Source organism: Rhynchophorus ferrugineus, unplaced genomic scaffold (genome assembly GCF_030347505.1).
Source record: "Rhynchophorus ferrugineus isolate W39M unplaced genomic scaffold, kcgeb_rfMv2 rfM4, whole genome shotgun sequence".
NCBI lineage: Eukaryota > Metazoa > Arthropoda > Insecta > Coleoptera > Curculionidae > Rhynchophorus > Rhynchophorus ferrugineus.
The window spans coordinates 12,995,348-13,017,164 of NW_027472583.1; the positions used below are offsets into that span (position 1 = coordinate 12,995,348).

Consider the following 21,817-nt stretch of genomic DNA (forward strand, 5'->3'; position numbering starts at 1 on the left):
GAATATAGTTCCTGACGAACAATCTTCAAGCTTATTAACCCATTAAGATCGTATATCAATAATTAAAATTTACTTTCACTATAATAGGAATACAGATAAAAACAATTTAATTTAGTTTATGCTGATGCTATTAAATGTTTTTTAAAATGAATGAAAGTGAAGATTAATCTAATTAAAACTTGTTGAGATTTTAAGGACAATGGATCAAATAAAAAAGTAGTCATTTAAACAAAATACTTTATTACAGACCTCCAAGGTTTCAACGGTAATCCAAATAAATAAATTTCATAGAGATATTTCAGAAAACCTGGAAACCAACATGCCACACGCTAATAAGAAATAAAAAAGGAATCAAATATATCCATACGTACCTGTTGGGAAATATCGCTTGCATTATATATATATATATATATATATATATATGCATACATTATATATTAGAAATATTCTATAATTAAAAATATATAAAAAATAAAACAAAAAGATTGACACAACAAAAAGTTCTGTGGTGGAACTTTTTTGAGCAGTAGACGAAGTTCAATTCACTAGTGTCTGGACCGCCATTATCTTAATGAAAGAAAACATAATCGAGATGTGATAAAAATATTGGATAAATAACATTTCAATCTCAAGGACCGACAGAAAATGTTAAAATAACTGGGGTTAATAACCGTTCGGTGAAACAATAAGGTAATTTATCAACGCCCCCTCGTAATTAATGGAAAGATGGGTAACGCCAAATAATTTTGTAACTTAAACAAAAAACGATGTGGCTGTTAACAAAAGCAATAAATAAAATAAGGGAAATATTATTTACAGTGAAATTCGGGCAGTGCTTGTGGTAAATACAGAAAAATTATACTGAAGGAAGAGAAAGGAAAATAAAAGAAATAAAGGAATAGAGAACCCCTTGGAACAACCCCTCAAAAACCATCCCCCCAAACATTTACCCGAGCTAAACCTTTTGCGTTGTCGAGCTGTACAGTTGGGGCGTGACATTTGCGGTCGCTACAGGTCTGTATTGGCGGTCTGTATGGCTGTACAGTTGAGGTACTGAAGCTGTTAACATTATCTGTACCAAATCAAGGACCCGGTCTGTATATTGGCATTAATCTGGGCAAAATCTGTACTCTGTTTTCGATTTTATTTTTTGCAACTGTCTGTCTGTATTGAACAGTGTTTAACTGTTTTTGATATTTTGTCTGTACGGCACGACTGGCTTAAGATAGCTTTTTGGCCTGTCGCCTATAAAAGAGAAATATCAAGATTATTATAGCACGAGCAACAATAACATTACAAAAATGAAACGCCTTTACATAAAATTAGATTAGTTCCTTTATTATAAACACCCTACGAGACTTAACTTACATTGTATTTTTTTGGCTAAATGTGGCTGACTCCAATACAGGTCAGGACAGAAATATCTTGAGGGACCCCCGAATGGACACAAAGCTTATGGTTGACCATCATTGCGGTTGGCCCCTCTATATTACTATATCGAAAAAATATATAATTATATATTAATAGTTAAGAAGTATGTACTCTACAGCTATATTAAATCTAATAATGGAATCATGTAAAACAACAGAACTTGGCTCTTCTAAAAATCGATTCAAAGCAACAAAAAGAAAAACAGAACTAAAAACATGCCACTATTACGGTGTTTACAATACCAATAACATTTGTGATAAATTAAAAGATAAGATTCCTGCGAGCGAATGAATTATAACAGTTAAGTGTTAATATTGAAGAAAACAAGTTACACTTGGTTCTAAGTGGGAAAACACACAGAAATCCAATCGAACATAAGAAAAACATAGATCAGTATGGAAAAAAAAGGCTTCAAGTACCTTTCATCGCGACTCCGAGGATACCGAGAATATGTCAAATCTATATGGGAAACTAAAAATGAACGCATGGGATAAAAACGGAGGGTTTCTTTAAATTTCATCATTTATTATCAAAAATCAATTAATGTTTCCTCATAAAAATACGTATATCACATGCAAATTAATGACAAAATCGAAACAAACTTCTGCCGTTTTTTACTCCACCTTATAACGAGAAAGGCAAATGTCTATTCTGACTCAATCGATCAGTCATCGATTAACCCTCAGATAATTAATAAGCCGGTCAAAGGTAAAAATGTATAAACATGATCTGAAGTTTAATGAAATACTGATCGAATAAATGTTAATAAAAAAAATAAGCAACTGACTACAAGCAGAGCGTTTAAATATTAACCATAGTTACATCGCTGTATTCCAACGAAACGGGTAAAGTTTATATAATTCGCGACCGAATCGATAACCAACCATATTTTCTGACTTGCCCGACGCGAAGTCCTTGAAGGCTCCGTCCTGTTACAGACACGGTATATATAGCAGGAATGTTAACGGATACTCCAAGAACGTCCCGGTGAGAAAAATTAGAAAAAAAAAACAGTAAATAACCAAAACGCAAAAGGAACAGGAAGGTGGATACAAACTGCTTTTCTTATGCTTTTTGCGTGGTGGGCATGTTTAAGAGCGAGAACGACTTCGACTTCTGGAAGCCTTCTTGTTATCGGGGCTCTTGGAATGCGAACGGTCTCTGGACTTTGATCGTGATTCCCGTTTGGAACGGGACCGCGATCGCGAACGTGAGGCAGATTTATCCTGAAAACAAAATTAATATAAAAATCAAGGACCTTTCAATCTTAATTATAAAGTGACCTTTTCAAATAAGAAGCATCAATTGAATTGAATTGTAATAAGTAAAATAATCTTATAATGATTATGTGAAAGAAAATACAAGAGAATGCTATCAGTAATTATCAATTACTTCTTGGTATTATGCAATCCCTAAATTTGCTGAACTACTTAAAATATTTGTAGTGTATATTAACGAGGCGATATTAATCGATGTTTGTAAAAAAGATCTGAAAAGTCCATATTTTTCAAAATAATGTTAATCTTCAAGAATTTAACGGAAGCTGAAGATAAATATTTATTTACAAATATGAGACACCACAATTCTTGATAAATTATAAAGAACAAATAAAGTAAGAATGAGTGTAAGGAAAGAATACCCTATAGAAAGTTAAAAAAAAGTATTAAATATAATTATTAAGTAATAAGCATTCATCTAACTCTTATATAAAGTGTCCATTTTATTTATTCAAAGGTGTCAAACAAGTGAAGGAAATCAAACATCAAATGAAGGTTGAAGAAAGATGGAGTACTTTTTCCCAAACCTAATATTTACACTGTACATATTACTACTAAAGTGTATGTTTCTCAATATTACCATATATGTTCTGAATGGAAAAAAAAGTAAATACGAGTAGTATCTAAAACCACAGTTTCAGATAAAATGTAAAGAATATTTCAGACAATGCTAAATATATTGTCACGTATTTTATTTCTATAATATATACTTTCATCAGAACAAATATTTCATCACTTAAATATCATGCTAACATCAACATCAAACCTTTACCTTAAATCTTTTCTCGGGTGATGAGGCACTTCCACTCCTGGATCTTGATCGTTTCACAGATTTCCTCTTCGATTGTGACCTAGATTTGCTTCTGTCCCTGGAATTTTCTCTTTCTTTGGATTCGTGGCGGGACTCGTTGGAACGGCGAGACCTTGAACGGTCTCGGGATCTAGAGTGGGATTTTTTGTCTTTTTTGGATAGGGAGTGAGATTTTGATCTGTAAAATAAAATAAATACGTTAAAAATGGGTGTCAAATGTTGAATGGTTTAATTACTAACCGCGAACGTCTTCTCCTACTATCAGCACTAGAACTCCTGCTCCTGGATCTACTACGTGAACGTGATCTCCTGGTGCTTTTGTCTTCGACTAAGCGAATCCTCCTCCCATTCAAAACCGTGTCATCAAATTTTCTAATGGCATTCTTCATATCCTCATAGGTAGCAAACTCAACTATACCCTCATTTTTGTACTTTTTATGGGCATCAGCAAAGGTTACTTCTCCAGCTGGCCTTAAGTAGTCCTTTAAATCTTGCCAAGATACACCTGTTGACAAATTTTCGACAAAAATCCTGTAATTCGTCCTAACTGGAGGGCCTTGTCGGGGTCGGTGGTCCCTGCCCGAGAACCATTCTTGGTCTCGGCCACGGGGTCTACCACGTGCCATTTCGACGCTGACTCTCATTCCCAACAACTTTTTTCCATGCAATTCATAGACGGCATCTTCAGCGTCCCTATGATCGTCGAACTCAACAAAACCATATCTGAAATAAATCAAATTAAACGAAATTAAATATTGAATACACAAACACTGATAACGGAAAAATGGAAATAAACGTTCCAACAACGTCTAACACTAACTAGATATTTAAATGTGAAATATACATTGTTCAAACTATTGATTACAATTATTCTTCATTTCTAAAACTGATTAAATAAAACTGGAATTTTAAATAATTATAGTTGAAATGAAATAGTTGTATAAAAACACAACTAAAAATGACGCCAAAAGAAAAAACAAACTCAACAATGGCGACTCGTGCACATGGATGGTTTCAGAATGTTATGACTTACCCGTTTTTGATTAAAACGTCTCGGATACGTCCAAATCCCCGAAAAAAACTTTCCAGGTCTCTCTCACGAGTTTCGTAAGGAATTCCACCAACATAAACGCGGGAACTCATGTTTAATTCTCTATTATTTCAGAACACAAAACTACCGCCAATCGACTTGGAGGTTAGCTTTCACTGTATGATAAGATAAAGGAAATTATGGTTTTTTTTCGCCCTTGCGACTACGAAATCGATGCGAAACTGAAGTACAACCTCCCAACGGACCGTTTTTATAATGGATTTAGGACCATAAAGTGATTAACAAAGGTCTCAACGGAACTTTTTACCTGAACTAGCAACACGACGCGTTGGAAGACAACGCGGCCCAGGGTAACTTAACCTCAGATAAAACCCTATTACTAAAATTGTCATGGAAGGTTAGATCCGTCCTTTTCTATCTTATTGTACAGATATATATATAGAAGTATAAATATATTAAATTAAATTTTAAACAAAAATATGTTGTCTTATCATTATTATAACAGCTTAATTATATTTGTCATTTAGAATAGAGTATAATGATTATTTACTTTGATTTCTAATATTTTTGAAAAAATTGTTTTGATATATTTATATAAATTGTGCTCTTATTTTGAATTTATTTAAATAATTTCATTTTCATAAATTAAGTAGTAATATAGGATATTTGTAATATAAACAGATATTTGTGATTTTAATATCTATATAACTCAACTATTGAACTTATATAAGAGGGTTAAAAACAAGGTACCTAGAAGCAGAGTGGCGCAGTGGAAGCGTGCTGGGCCCATAACCCAGAGGTCCGTGGATCGAAACCACGCTCTGCTAAATATTTTTTTTCTCTCAATTGTTCACATATTTAAATTAAACCATTCATTGCATACTTCAAGTACCATGTTTAAAGTAGACGTATTTGCATATCGGCCAAAACAAAATAGTATAAATAAGCGATCCCGTACCCTGGCGGCTGCTCGAAATATGCAAACAAGAGATTTCAGTTAGGTTTATTCATTCGAGCGATATAACAAGTTTGTTGAGGACGTGACCAATTCGTAGGGATTTCTTTTTTACTTCAAATATTTGTTCTTCTATAATAGGTTTTCGCTATCGAACAGCAGTATTTACATATATATCCTTGATAAGATAATTTGGTAATTGCCGATTGGTTAGAATTAAATCCAGATTTTTTAAGATCCGCTCATTCACCATTTGAACACAAATTAATTAACATCTTATTTTTTACTGCCATTAATTTATACGAATGGATTTTTAATGTTTTATGAATAGACCAAAGGCGGATATATGCAGTCCCAATCGTATTAACTCAGGAATATAGAGAATATTAAGTATAATTAACTCATCTGTAACTGCTGCAAGTAAACGTTCTATTACTTTATCTTGTGCTATATATATATATATTCATTTAACTTTCTAGCAGTAGCGCAGTAGGCAAAATGTTTTATTTATATTTTATATTTTCAAACGATATGTTGTGATGTGTAAATAATGTTGGATAAGCTTTAATTATAATTTTGCAAATTTAAAATGTTTTTTCAATTTTATATAATTTTAAACATAGTTTTATTTAAGTACAGTTTCTTGTATAGTATGCGAAAAATTCGTCCAACGACATAGTTATTAACTATGGCTGCAGAAAACGTACAAGTGGCCGTCAACAAGATCTACAAATGAATTAAAAACTCGAATATACAACTCAATGGTTCCAAATATTTCCATGTTAACTTTACGTTGCGGCAAAATGCCAAAAACAACTATCACTTGACTATCAGCTATAGTTTATCCAAAGTAGGTGTGAACATACGATATAATGTATGTATATAACATAACAATTTATGACGTTAAAACGGTGCGATGTTGCCGCATCAACTCTGAGTTTTAGTCTATTTTGTCTTTGACCTATAACAAAATTCTAATCTAGATGAAACAAAAATGTTATCAAGTATTTTTATTTTTATTTTATTATTAATTTATTAATGTTATTAATTAAATTATTTTAACATTATAGTACATCTAAAAACTACAGTTAGTTATACAGCCGCAATGGTTTATAAGTTAGAGTTGTAACCTCTTATCACTAATGTTTTCAAGAATTATGCATACGTTTGACAACCGGACGACATTAACACGCTCATTCGTTTAAATATTCGAACTTCTCAGACATCATTTTGTCCGTTTTTAACTATAATAAAATTAGAAGGAGAATATTGTCTGACTCTAAAACGAGTTTACAAAATGCGGCAGGCAATACATTAAACATTTTGATGACGTATGTTCACGGCAACTTTGGATAGACTATATAAACTAGGACATCCATATTGATGGTAGATTAAATTGGAACCATTATGTTATGCAAAAAGCAGAACAGATTAGTCTCGAAGTTAAGCAACTATACTGATTATTGGAAAGATTCTCTCAACCTGACTCTTGAACTCTTTGATTTTGGAAAGAGATTGGTTTATAATTGGATCATAAAGCCAATTTTGAAGTAGTTTAATTTTATTTTAATTTGGGAAAATGCATACTGATTTAATAATTCCGTATTCACCATATTTGTGTATTGATGCAAGCAGAACAGAACACTAGTAATAAATTAATGTGTAAATTAAGATTTCACTAATCATATCTGATGTAAGTTGTAATTAATTATCTCTTTTACGTTTTTTTTTGTTTTAAATCAAAATTAATTAAAACATTTTTATTTCATCCAGTGGCATTGGAACATATATGGAACCATACTTTTTCATTGTAAATTACATTATCGCCTTCACCATTGAATCATGGCGAATTCGCCAGTTCATTGCTAAAACTGTTAATGATCGAAAACCCTCGTGTAAAACGAAGATGGTGGAGCCACGCCACTGCGGCCAGAGAGAGGCAAACAAAATAGAATAAGAACGTCCCGGGGAGCGACAAATAAGGGCATTAATTTTCAAACACATTGCGACTTCATCGATCCCTTAAGGGCCTTTTGAATGCATTAATTAATAAAACAATCCCTGTGAGTCCGCGTAGGACGCCCGTTTATTGTTTCTTTTTTCCGGCTAGTTATTTTTCTTCCCGGTGCCGCGAAGAGGCAGGGGTACGGGGTGTAGGGGGGCCGGCTAGGCGCCGGAGGGAGTACCGTGTTTACGTTTTACGACACAGTTAAAAGTTTTAAGAGGAAGTTTCGCAACTTGGACCGGCCCTGTGCAAATTATTTTTTTCTTGGGCATTCAGAAATTCCTTTTTATTACGGGAGAAATTCTTCGTAATATTTTAAGGCCTTTATATTTATGATTACGAGATGGTGATCAATTGAATGATTTGTCCCTTTTCGGACGCCGTTTCAGACAACTTTGATCGAGAACCAATTTATTTTTATTGCTTTATTGATTTAGGTACACAAAATATTTGCGAGTACCTGATGAAAATTCATATTTATGGCCTTAGTCTATACAAATGCTATGTACAAATACTATAATAATTGAGAAAGAGTATACAATTTTTAAAAAGCATTACAATTTTTCTATTATCCTTTTGGTTCTATTTCAGAAAACTCTGAGAACAAAAACACATTTATTTATTTAGTTTATTGTTAGAACAAATATTTATGAGTATACAATGATCACTTATGTTTATGGTCTTGATTTATGGAAATACCATGTATAGTTTTTAATAAAACAGCCAATGCACGTTCTTCGTTTATTTTGACTCTGACAAGAAAATAAAAATATAAGCGAAATTAAAAGTAAATAAAAAAGCCGAAACAAAAATAACACTATAAAATATAATTTATTTTTATTTTATAGTACTCCGCGACTCCCAACAGTGAAACATTTCCAAGAAAAAATACACATATATCATGTACAATACAGAAAAAGATAGCAGAAAAAAGAAAGTTACGACGAAATTGGCAACAGCAAAGGACTGAAGAGAATAAAAGAAAATTTAATAGGGCCATAAAAGAGCTGAGAGATCTAATCCAAATTGAACAAAACCAAGGCATTCAAGAATACCTAGAAAACTTGACATCAACTGAGGCTACAGACTATTCGTTGTGGAAAGCAACAAAAAAGCTTAGGAGATCCCAGCAGCATAACCCACCTATTAAAACAAGCGAAAATAATTGGGCGAGAAGCAATAAAGAGAAGGCCGACATTTTCTCAAAACACTTAAAAAATGTTTTTAAACCTTTCCAGTCTCAGCTACATAAAGATGACGAATATAAAATTACTAGCTTTCTAGATTCGCCATTTCAAATGGATTTACCGCACGAGAAATTAACGGTCAAAAAAGTTAAACATACAATAATGAGAGAGATTAATATTAAAAAAGCTCCTGGTTATGACTTAATTACTGGCAAAATTTTAAAAGAACTATCAGAAAAGGCTATAAAACTATCAACATATATATTTAATGCTATGCTACGAATTAATTACTTCCCTAGTATCTGGAAAGTAGCTAACATATTAATGATACTTAAACCAGGAAAAATACCAGAAGATGTGACCTCCTGCCGACCTATAAGTTTATTACCAATAATCTCGAAAGTTTTCGAGAAATTATACATAAAAAAATTAAACTATATAATAGAAAAAAGAAAAATTATTACAGAACATCAGTTTGGCTTTCGCAATAAGCATGGGACTATAGAACAAGTGCATAGACTTGTAAACCAAATAAACGCTGACCTAAATGCCAAAAGATATTGTTCGGCTGCTTTCCTAGACATATCTCAGGCTTTTGACAAAGTATGGCATACGGGCTTGCAGGTTAAACTAAAGAAACTTCTCCCTCATCCGGACTATCAGCTACTAAAATCGTATCTCACTGACAGACATTTTATTGTAAATCAAGGCGATGAACATACCGAATTAAATCCCATATATTCAGGAGTTCCGCAAGGTAGTGTACTGGGTCCAGTACTGTATCTTCTGTATACGGCTGATCTGTCCACCACAAAAATAACTACTGTGGCAACATATGAAGACGATACAGCAATCTTAGCATCCCATGAAGATCCAGTCACAGCATCAATAAACCTACAAACCCACCTGGAGCAAATACAATTATGGTTGAAGACATGGCGCATTAAAGCCAATGAATCAAAATCCACGCATATAACGTTTACCCTGCGTAGAAGAACATGTCCACCAGTAAATATCAATCATCGTCAACTCCCCCAAGCAGAGCATGTTAAATATCTTGGTATGCATTTAGATCGACGCCTAACCTGGAAGAAGCACATACTCTCTAAGCGGAAACAACTAGGACTAAAATTATATCAAATGTATTGGCTCATTGGGCGCAAATCCAAGTTATCATTAGATAACAAGGTGTTGCTGTATGAGTCTATATTCAAGCCCATTTGGACATATGGAATTCAACTATGGGGTACCGCTAGCAAATCTAATATATCCATCATTCAACGGTTCCAAAATAAGGTGTTGCGTGCCATTGTTGATGCTCCGTACTATATTTCAAATAAAGTGATACAACGCGATATTCCTCTAGAACCTATAACGAGTGTAATCCAACGTGTTAGTGTGAAGTACTTCGAAAGAGTGTCAGTGCATCCCAATGTACTCGCTAATCAGCTAAATATGCGACGTGATAGTGAAGTGCGTAGACTAAAACGTTTAACACCACCTGATCTGATTACTGGACATATGTAGAGTTTAGAATAAGCATTAGAATAAGACTAATTAATTAAGATAATATTTTATACAGAAGATTGCTTAATGAAGTGATTTTCTACATGCCATGTATATATAATATAAACAGAAGAAATACTTATTGCCAATAGGGCAGATTGTGGACTCACGAAGAGTAATAAAAATTTTTTTTTTTATAGTACCTCTAATGCATATTTGTCGATTAACTTAAACAACTATTAAACAGCCACAATAGTTTGTACCTTATAGTTGTTTTATTAAACGAAAAAGGAGGAGATTTTATTCTTGTTCGGCTATATAAAATATATAGATATATTTTTTAATGTATGTTCGCCAATTTCTCCGTCAATTGTGGGCCGATTTTCAAAATTCTTTCTTTATTCGAAAGAGTGTACTTCCGAGGTGGTTTCATTGGAAGCGAATCGAATTGGAATTCGTCGGGGGAAAGGGGGGAAATCGTGTGAAAAACTCAAATTTTAAAGACACGTACAATGTTTTATCATATTTTTTATCTAATAATAATCAGATATATGTGTATAATGTTATTGCTGAGCTGATGCGACGGAAAATCGGAAGTCGTTCAGTGCAGAAGCCATTCAGTTTGCACTTTAAGTACAAACTATAGCGAAAACCAAAAACGTTTTATAGTAAAAATAGTTGCAATAGCCAAATAAAAATCAGTACGAAGTCGGTACCAAGCACTCAAACAATAAAAAAATATGTCTTAAACACAAAAATAAAAAAGAACAAAATAAATCTCATTTAATATAAGTATTTGGGCAAGGTTGTTAAAAATATTTTTATATATATGCTGGTATATAACAAAGGTGTCTACTAGTAGGAACACTAATTGAATTTTATAAACCGATTTGGTTATATATTTGGATGCATCCGATTTCATTCTGTCTCTTTTTAACTAGAGTAAAACTAATTAATAAAATGAGAAAGAAAAATGCTCCGAGTTTGAAAGCGATTTTACGTCTTCATAAACCGATTTTGACAATATGTTTCACTGTGTTGACGTATATTGTCTGTTATATTGGAAAGACTATACAAATATTGCGATAATTGGTTAAGAGGACAGTATCGAAAATGGTATTATAATTTTTTATTATCTTACTGCTTCTACTTCAGAAAGATCCGAACAAAAATTAATTTATTTTCATAATTTATTGTTAGACACACAAAACACTTTTGCCTACTCAGCCCTTATAGTAATAACATGTACACATATCATGATAATTAACTAGGAGAATAAAATTTACTGAAAGAAATATTATACTTTTTCTATTATTTTTTTGATTGCATTTCAAGAAAAGTATGTACAAATTAAGAAAATAGTTTATTATTAGATATACAAGATACTTTTGTGTACACTATGATACTTTATCTTTAAGGCTTAAAGCAAATGTTGTGACAGTCGATTAGGAGAATAAAATTTATTGAATTATAATTTTTCTGTTATAATGTGAATATAAATTAGTTTGGTCTTTTCTTAAGTAGAAGTGATTTTCATCAAACGCAGAGGATATAGCTGTTGTAAAAGTTGTTTTATAGACCCCGATAAAATTTACAGTGGTAAAGATCAATATATTGAACGTTTGTTGTGTTATAAAAGTGTCTTGAAGTTCAACAAGAGTCGTTTCGTTTTCGCAGACTTATTCAACAATCTATTAATGTAAGTAAGAAACATATCTTATGAAAGGTCCTACAAGGAGTACCAAAACAACTCTATCGATTACAACTTAACTGTTTGTTTTCAAAAAGGAGTTTTATCGGGTCTATCCCAAGTTAATGTGAACATATGTTATCTAAATTTATGACGTCAAAACCTTGCAATGTTGCCGTATCAACTATGAGTTTTAGTTTAGTTTGTCTTTGACATTTAAAATTCTAGTTTAAATAAAATAATGCAACAAAAATGTTATCAAATATACATAGTTTATTTTAACATTACAGTACAAATTTACATTGAACTCTCTTCCGCAACACCCATGAGGTAGAGTTCTAGGGGCGTTTTTTTTTGTAGTGGTATCGCCCTGGCGGTCTTATCCATCTAATTAACAATTGTATATCCTAGTAATATATTTTACTCCCATTCGAGATTATATTTACCTTTTACGTTTAGTTCTTGTTTCCTACGATGGCGTGTTTCCTTGTCAAGTCATTTTAATATTACTGTATTTTTTATTTCTTCTGCTACTACCTGTGTACACCATTCCTGATAAAATTAATCACTGAGTTGGTATTTCTTCTCTCCTCGCACATTTTAACAAAATACTCGTATATATTCTAAACAATTACATTCATATCTAATGGACATTAATCTTTCACATTCTACATTTCCTACAATTATCTGATTTTAATTATATACACACCTTTAGATGTTTCCACCCTCATCGTCCTGTCTTGGAAATAATCAGTACTGAATCATAAACCCATACTCGGAAAGTTTAACTCAAAATAATACCTAAGCATACTATCATTAGTCAATTTCTTCTTCAATATGTCTGATCGGGTTCATAGCTGCAATGCACTTTTAAAAAATATCATAACTAATAAAACCTAATCAATTGTTATTCAAACGTTTACCATTTTCCATTAACTTTAGTTGTCTTAACACTAATTAATTAACACATTTCGTCTTGCCATGAGTGACCGTTGGGTATATTGGTCCCATTCTGAAATATCCGCGTCTCATCTAAATACACAAAATTAAATAATAAGTTTTTTTATTTTTTATTATATGCGTTTATATATTTTATTAATGTAAAAGCAATGTCTGCAAAGCAATTATGTTTTTATTGAAAAAACTACTCATTGTTTTCTGATAGTTTTTTCATTCTGATAGTGCTAACTGAAATGGTCACTGAAATATCTCAAAAAATGTAAAACATAATCTTGGATTCACCGAAAAGAAGCCGCCCACATATGAAGCGTGTGACGAATCAAGATGAGCTTGATGTTAGCACTATCAGAGGTCAAATATGTGAAATGTAAAATCTCCCAAATTATCAACATATCTTGATGATAGCTCTAATCAAAAACGAAAATTAAAAGAAATGTGTAAAAGCGGCGGGTAGTTTTTTTCAATATAAACATAATTTAATAAAATTATTTGAGATGAAATTATTAGTTTGGACTATTGGTTTGACTTAATTATTATTAGTACTATCCATTGAAACTTAAGGATATACAGCTTTTTGAGGGGAGGATATAAGTCACCACTTCAAACACTGTGAGGAAATATAGGATTTAGATAAGACATAGTATAAGGATTGATTTTAAAATAGTACAATTTTTAAAAGCATATAATAAAATGAAGGCAGACTTGTTAATTCAGTTTGTTTGAGAGTGAGAAGAAAACAAAAGTTGATAGAAAGAAGTAAAAATTAGAATGACATTTGACTAGAATTTGTAAATCATATTTTTTAATAATTCGTTGCAGATACATCGTTCATCATGTTAGGAATAGGAATCCAACAAAAAGATCCCAACAAGTGGTCAGCAAAGACTAATTATTTATTGGCTCGCAAAACATACATTAAATTTTGAATTTACTATGTTAAGGAGTGAAGTATTTCAAATTGTCACCTGGTAAATATAAATAAAATGTTCAATTTATGTAATTTATTTTTTTTGGAAGTACGTCTTAAAAAAGTTACACAGTAGATCAGATGGCTGAATCAAATCGAATTGTTATGGGATGTGGCAAATTATTACTGCAGGAGATATGCAGATGAGGAAAGATATACAATCAAGAACTGTTTAGACATGTGGAAAGGATTGTCCACAATTATACCCTTCTGTTAGCTAATATCTGTTTTATAATTCAAATACAGTTGTTTTCTATTCTTTTTAATGTATTCCGAGTACAAAAACGATAACCGGATCGGATAGAATAATATTTCAGTAAATATATTAATGAATAAAGTCGAATTTGCGAAAAAAATTGTTCTTAGTTAGGCTGGTTGTGTGTTATTTAAGATTTAGCTGACTAATCATCGGCCATTCCTTTCATATCACCCACATCTCGTATAAGCCATTGCCTAGACAAGGGCGAAAAGCTTCAGTATGATAATTAATTTCACCCCCTTTATTGGCTGATATTCGGGTAAGATTATCTTTTATCTTCCATCATTTTTTTCCTTCAATTCGGGCGAAAATAAATGACCGACGCAACTCTTTGTGTCATCGGTATGCTTTTTCCATTTAGGAAAGTAATTTTCTGATTTCCGAGGGTCGGAATAACGACCGATGACGCTTAGATATTCAGTTTTGGTACCTCGTAAATTCGCTTTTAATTATTGCTCTTTAATATGATTCACGACGTCATTTGAATATTAATCGGCTTGGTCGATGTTCTTTTTTTATTTTTAATTAAATAGAGTTCGTTGGATAAAACACATATTACGAATGTGCTCGGATGTTTATAGATCGTCTGAAAATTGTCCGGTCGTTTTACTAGCTCATTTCATCATATCCATGAACTTTTATTAATAAGCAGATGACCCGGTGAACTTCGTGGCATATGTATTTATTTTGTAAATTTTCTGTGACAAAGCAATAGCCATCTTGTCGATTATCCGAAAATTAAAGTTCCTAGCATGCTTACCATGCATGTGATGTTGCCAGGTCTGAAACTGTTGTCGAGAACGAACAACATTATATATATATATATATATATATATATATATATATATATATATTTCATAAGAATAAGAAAAATTTTTATAAGAATCGGTCAAGCCGTTTCGGAGGAGTATGGGAACGAACATTGTTACATGAGAATTTTATATATAAGATAAAATAACATTACAATACATCTAATGCATATATTATCAAAGGACTTAAAACTACAATTAACTTTACAGTTATTATACTTACGTTGATATTCAAAATAGAAGTTGTTGAAGTATTATCATCCAATTCGTGTACCTGCCATTTTTCCTTCAATGATTCTTTGATAGTTTGAGTTCGGCTTTCGTCCAATAACTTTTGCATTTTATTCTCTTCGAACTTTTTTCGTCGAAGAGTTCATTCTTTATCTTATTGACACCAAAATCGCCATCGTTGAAACCAAAAGTGAAAATTGTCCGGTCGTTTCATCGCTCATTTCATCATATCCATGAACTTTTATTAATAAGCAGATGACCCGGTGAACTTCGTGGCATATATATTTATTTTGTAAATTTTCTGTGACAAAGCAATGGCCATCTTGTCGATTATCCGAAATTTAAAGTTCCTATCATGCTTACCATGCATGTGATGTTGCCAGGTCTAAAACTGTTGTCGAGAACGAACAACATTATATATATATATATATATATATATATATATATATATATTTCATAAGAATAAGAAAAAATTTTATAAGAATCGGTCAAGCCGTTTCGGAGGAGTATGGGAACGAACATTGTTACATGAGAATTTTATATATAAAATACATTACAATACATCTAATGCATATATTGTCACTTAGGACTTAAAACTACAATTAACTATACAGTTATTATATTTACGTTGATATTCAAAATAGAAGTTGTTGAAGTATTTTCATCCAATCCGTGTACCTGCAATTTTTCCTTCAATGGCTCTTTGATAGTTTGAGTTCGGCTTACGTCCAATCAGTTTTGCATTTTATTCTCTTTGAACTCTTTTCGTCGTATAGGTCATTCTTTATCATTGACACCAAAATCGCCATCGTTGAAACCAAAAGTGATATTTGATTGTCCGTGGAACAGCTTCACCATAAGTTTCTAAAAGTGTTTGATGTGTTTGGGCATCAATTTACTTTGGATCAAACAACAAAAGTAATTAATGCCGAAATGGCAATTTTGAGCATTTCATCAATGGTCGATATGTTAGGTCTGTATGCATTTGCAGAGTATTGATTAAAAGTCTTTTTATAAAGTTTCATGAACCATCTCAACGCGTGTTTAATTCTATTCCATATCGGGGCAAAAGGAAAACGAAATCCAAATTGCGAAAGCCTGTTAAATCAGAAATGATGTATGACCTTGTTAAGAAACATCTTTTTTCCCCGTTTTCTATCTCTTCTTTTTCGACTATATACACGTCATTGATCACGATAAGGTTCAAGCAACTTAACACGACGATGCTCGATCATTTCTCCTAATTGAAATCGGAAACTAATAAGGGATCCCTTACGCCCTTATAGATAATCGTTCCTGCGAGTTGCGGAACTTTCTCGTGCTCTCCCGATATATTTTATTAGACATCGAATACTAAATTCGCGATTTCTTTCTATTTTTACAGATATATTAGTAAGTACATATAGTATATCCCAAGAATTATATTTAATCTAAATTCGTTTAGAATCATACTTAAAAAAAATATTTCTTTCTCATTTTATTCTAGTTAAAAAGAGATACAATGCTGTCTGATTAGTTCGAACTTGTAAAGGACCCAACCTCTCAAGGTCATGCGGTTGTCAAATGTATGCAAAATTCTTCAAAACAATAGCGATAAGAGGTCATAAACCGGCAAACGTATGTTGATGCTTTGCTTGTTTTGATAAATTGTAAAGCTGCATATTATTACTCTGATTATTAAAAATGCTGATGCCAGACAGAACAGATTGGCTATTTAATCAGTTGCTTCGAACCGGACCGAGATAGTGGAGACCCCCTCTTGCCACTAAAATTCCTTTGAGGGGTAATCATATTAATTTGTTGCGTTTTTTATATGATAATATTTAACGTGTTGCAGCTGCACTGAATATTAGTATGGATAGGGTCACTGAAATATCTCAAAAACTGATACAATCATAATCTTGGAATCACCGAAAAGAAACCATTCTCATGCGAAGCTGGTGACGAATAGAGATTAGATTCATGTTAGCACCATCAGAGAATAAATATATGAAATGTATAAAGACAAGGATTAGTTTTTTCAATATAAGCATAATTTAATACAATTATTTCAGAGGAAACTGTTCTGAAGTCTGAAAAGTGTTGAAAAGGTCAAATGGAAATTCCAGGCATTGCTTTTAAAATAATTCAATTTTTAAAAGCGTATAATATGATCAAAAAACTTATTAACTGAATTTGTATATTTAGATGAGACACTGATATTTCCGAATGGGACCTATTGGTCTTGAGTGACTGTTGGGTATATTACCCAACGGTCACTCAAGGCAAGACGATAATAAAAATTGCGCTAAGACAACAAGTTGAATGAAAATTTAAACGTTTATATATAAATTAATTAGGTTTTATAAGTTATAACATCTTTTAAGAATTCACTGCAGATATATTGTGACTGTTGATATATGTTGTGATATATTGATATATTGTGTGTGTAAAACTTTCTGAATATGGAATTCTCATTCAATGCTGAATATTTCCAAGACGGAGTAATGAGAACGGAAACATCTAACGGTATCTAAAGGTACACTATCTAATTAATATAGTATGATTGTAGGAAATCGCGTTCTAATGTATGAAATATTTATGTGCATTAGATAGGTGTAATTGTTCAGAATATACGAGAGAATTTGGTCAAAATGCGCGAGGAGAGAAAAAATACTTAGCGTTTTGTAGATTTGGCACATGCATTAGGGAGAATTCAGTGATTAATTTTATCAAGAATGGTGTACACAGGTGGTAGCAGAAGAAATAAAAAACACAGCGATGTCAGTAACTAAATTCCTAACTTGGATCCTCGTGATTGCTGCAGATTGTTCTACTCGTACGTCAATTCGTCTTAGGATCAGACAATAGTTTCCTTCTAATTTTATTCTCGTTAAAAAGAGACAGAAAGCTGTCTAATATGTTCGGACATGTAAATAAATCAGCGTACAAAATTCGCCTGGTTGTCGAACATCGGAAAAATTATTCAAAAAATTATTGATTACAAATTACAATTTATAAACCATACAATTTAAAAACAATATATTTAATATAATATTATATTAGCATTAGACGTACTTTTTATTTAATTGTTTATATATGATATTTGTTAAGTACGACGAGAATTTTATGGATTAACAATTACAAATTAACAAGAGTATTACATTATTTAGATTAGAATGATTGAATTTGTTATATGTTAAAGCCAAAATGAGCTAAAGCTCAAAGTTGATGAGGCAACATTGCAACATTTTAACGTCATAAATGTAGACGATTGGAGTTCACTGTTTTATTAAACGTACTATATGTCTCTTGTGTAACCATAAATGTTTATTAATAAACTAGATGATTCGGTCAAACCTGCATTACTTATATCTATATTACAATTTTTTTCCAACAATTCGTCGATTGTCGGTGAGTTACACTTCTCTCGTGCTGACTGGCAGGTGTTTTGTCAGATCTGATGGCGATATTATCAAATGACTTCCGATCCAATGCTATTTTGAAAATTTTAATTAAATCCTTGTCCTGATAAAGACAAATTTGCAGTTCTTGAATAATAGTTCGTTTCACTGATATCAAGGCCTATCAATTTTCGCATCCGTATTGCATACAATAAATTTTTAAAAATTGATTATCTTCATCTAGTATTAGTACGTGATAAATTTGTCCTTGTATATGCAGTTTTTTAAGATTTTGCTAACTTATTCTCGAAACACATTTGAATGTGATCAAAACATTTGGTATAATAAGTATAGTAAAAGGTGGTATAATACATTGAAATTTAAAATTTTCAATGAAAGTTTCAAAAACCCCGTCTAATCTTTAGATATTTTTGGAAATTTTCGAAATCACAATTCTCAGAACTTACGAAACTACACCCAAAATGTATCTGGTATATATTTATTGCACTATTTTACCGAATATTTCTTCTTGTATTTTAACTAATTTTATTATTGATACATTTAACTCTTCGTAGGGCCCTTTTGCTCTTATTGGGAAGTCGAAAATTTTCTTGGAGATCGGAGATAGATGGCCAAAAAATATTATTATTGGAACGATAGTTTTGCATAAAAAAATTGAAAATACAACTCAACACAGTACAACTCAATAACACTTAGTTTACTGTCTTTGATTTTAAAATATATCCTTAAAGAAACCGATAAATGAAAATATTAGTAAGCAAAACAATATTATTTTGATATTAACACGGATATTTCTGGAAAAATACAATGTAATTTCAATTTTTTGTCGAATATCAACAGCTCCGCCCATCCTAACAGGAAGGACGTGGACGTTTTTGTTTATAGACATCGATGCCACGCGGTGATAAGGAAAAGTGTCACCGACTTTTTTTTATTAATTAAAAACGATATATTTTGCCTTAATATGGTGGCCGCACCTTACGGTAGTCACTAATTACCGTGACAGTGAGCGAGGGGGTCGGAGGGCGGGTCCCTGGGGTAATTGCGACTTCGACAAGAAGGGCGGAGGACAATTCAGTTTGTAAATAGAGGGCGCACGGTTATAGGAACGGCGAATATGTTCTAACGTAAAGATCAAAAAGTATATCAGCATTCAAGGCAAAATTAATTTAATATAATTTTTTTTATTATTATTATATATTTTATTTTTAAAATCTCCTTTTACCAACTAGAGGTTTATGGAATGGACCTACAGTTTAACGTGGGCTCCGAACCATGGTGCGGCATTAAGGCTACCGACTGGCGAGTGACCGATTTAGAAATCATCCCAGAAGACATCCGGCCTTACCCAGCCTGGTTACTGACGTGATTGGGATCGTTTTCCTTGTCGGGTTTTACACTCTTGCCTAGGACAATCACAAATATTAAACAATCACAAACATAAATTCACGACCATGCCCCAGTAGGATTCTAACCCGCAACTATCGCAACAGTAAGCTGACCGTCCTATCGCCTTTACCACTGCGCCAATCAAACCGGCTGTAATTTTTTTAAATTGTAAAACTACTAATATTTCAGTATTATTTCTGCAAAATACGTAATATAAATACAATGATATCTCAGCGATAGCTAATATTTCTTATTCCTTATTTATTGTGTTAAATTTTTAAAAGTGTTAAAAAAGTCAGAAGTCTGAAAGCAAAATCTGACAAATATCTGGATGTTGAAATTGTATTTCTTGTAAAAAAAATTTAGAAAAATTCTTTTTTCTTCTGTGGATCATTCGGTTTTCACTTTTTTATAATAGTAATCTCAGTATATTGTTTTTCAGTTTGGAGGAAATACACGATTAAAATGCTTTATATATTTCAAAAAAAGACTCATTGATTTCGCGGTCGAATTCGAAACAGTTTTTGGAGGATTGTTTGATGCTGCCTTCAGTTTCTTGTTTTTTTTTAGCAGCATTTTGGTAGAGCTAAATCTCATCCACATAATTTACTTAAAATTCTTAGAAAATTATTTTGGTGCCTTTTCAAAATTGCACTCAATTTGTTTTTTGGCATTGTTAGGGTTGTGGCATCTATGGTTAATAATCAAAAAACCAAAAATAATCCAAAATTAACTTAATATATCGCTCACTCTAAAGCTGTTATTAAATCTTTTCTAGCCAATTTACGAGCTTCAAAATCAATAATCTATATTTTAGTGCAGATTTCTCGTATAAATGAAATTTTGGCCGAATTTCTGCAGCAGACTGATAGATAAGTTCTCATCTGTATCTCATCATTTATTCCGAATTTTTTGAAATTCGACCAGAAAATTACCATTAATTAATGCATTTAAATCACCTGTATAATTGGTAGAGTATCAGGAGATGATTAAAACTTTTAGGACATTTTCTATTATAAGTTTTAAGTTTTATTAAGAGTTTTATAAATAAGATGTTGCATGAACAAGCCAATAAAACATATTATTGGATGTTTAAAACTTGGTTTATATTATTTGATAATCGAGCTGGTTGACAGTTTGGTAACTGCAGTGGTTATGTTGGCACCTTCTGGTATTATATTTGTACTTGTAAGTCTCGCAAGGTTTAATCAGACTGGAACGGTATTCAAGTTGCGGGGCTATATAGAGCAATTGTCAAAATAAGCGTCCATGTACATCATCTGAGAGAAATGAAAGCTTCTACATTGTATCTGTCATGTCATTTTATGTCATTCATGCACTACTCTGTGGTAAAGCAATGACAAGCAAATCATCAAGAGTTTAATCATTTTTAATGGTACATTTAGTAGGACAGAAATTCAATACAAATGATAATCGTATATTTTCAGCAAACACTAGTTAAGTTTTATAAACTGATGGAGCAGTTGGCAGCTCAATCGTTATCTCTTCTCTCGTTCTTATCTCGTTCTCTCGTGACCTCATTGAAGTCTGTTTTATCTTATTTTCATAAAAACTGTTTAACAATTGAGAGGACATCGAGTTCCTAGGAACTTTTTCTATTTACAAAGGAGTTTGTAACTGTTTTTCCAATTTTGGAATAATTATGGCTTATTAATGTATTAAATGTAGTTTCTCTGGTCACTAAATTGGGGTAAATAGAACATTAAGCCGTTAAAATAAGATGGCCACTGGCCTTGATCATTTCTGCGATAATTTGGTCTACACCTACACAACTATCTTATCGCATTCACTTATTACCAAAATAATTGAAAATAAACAATGGAGTACGTATTTATGACAAAAATAATATACAGGGTACGTTACA

General features: G+C 32.1%; 1 protein-coding gene across 4 annotated transcripts; it reads right to left on the reverse strand.

Moving 5' to 3' along the window:
• Nucleotides 1-223: 223 nt before the first annotated feature.
• On the reverse strand, nt 224-4,934 carry LOC143196090 (serine/arginine-rich splicing factor 5). 4 transcript variants are annotated; one of them, XR_013005663.1, is made up of 6 exons: nt 4,553-4,934; nt 3,760-4,242; nt 3,481-3,697; nt 2,489-2,657; nt 1,369-1,492; nt 224-1,245 (listed from the first exon to the last, which is right to left on the reverse strand). XR_013005663.1 is itself a non-coding variant. In XM_076403677.1 (5 exons), the coding sequence occupies exons 1-4, from the start codon at nt 4,660-4,662 to the stop codon at nt 2,523-2,525; spliced, it is 945 nt and encodes a 314-aa protein (XP_076259792.1). In that variant the 5' UTR covers nt 4,663-4,934; the 3' UTR covers nt 1,318-1,492; nt 2,489-2,522. The 4 variants fall into 4 exon arrangements, 2 of the variants coding, with proteins under 2 accessions (XP_076259792.1, XP_076259790.1); XR_013005662.1 differs by having other exon boundaries at nt 1,369-2,657; XM_076403677.1 differs by lacking the exon at nt 224-1,245 and having other exon boundaries at nt 1,318-1,492.
• Between the last annotated feature and the right edge of the window lie 16,883 nt (nt 4,935-21,817).

Coding starts and splice junctions, on each gene's coding strand:
- LOC143196090 (XM_076403677.1), bottom strand. CDS start 4,662: ATGAGTTCCCGCGTTTATGTTGGTGGAATTCCTTACGAAACTCGTGAG. Junction 4,243..4,552: donor GACGTTTTAATCAAAAACGG/GTAAGTCATAAC, acceptor GATTTATTTCAG/ATATGGTTTTGTTGAGTTCG. Junction 2,658..3,480: donor CACCCGAGAAAAGATTTAAG/GTAAAGGTTTGA, acceptor TTTTGTTTTCAG/GATAAATCTGCCTCACGTTC.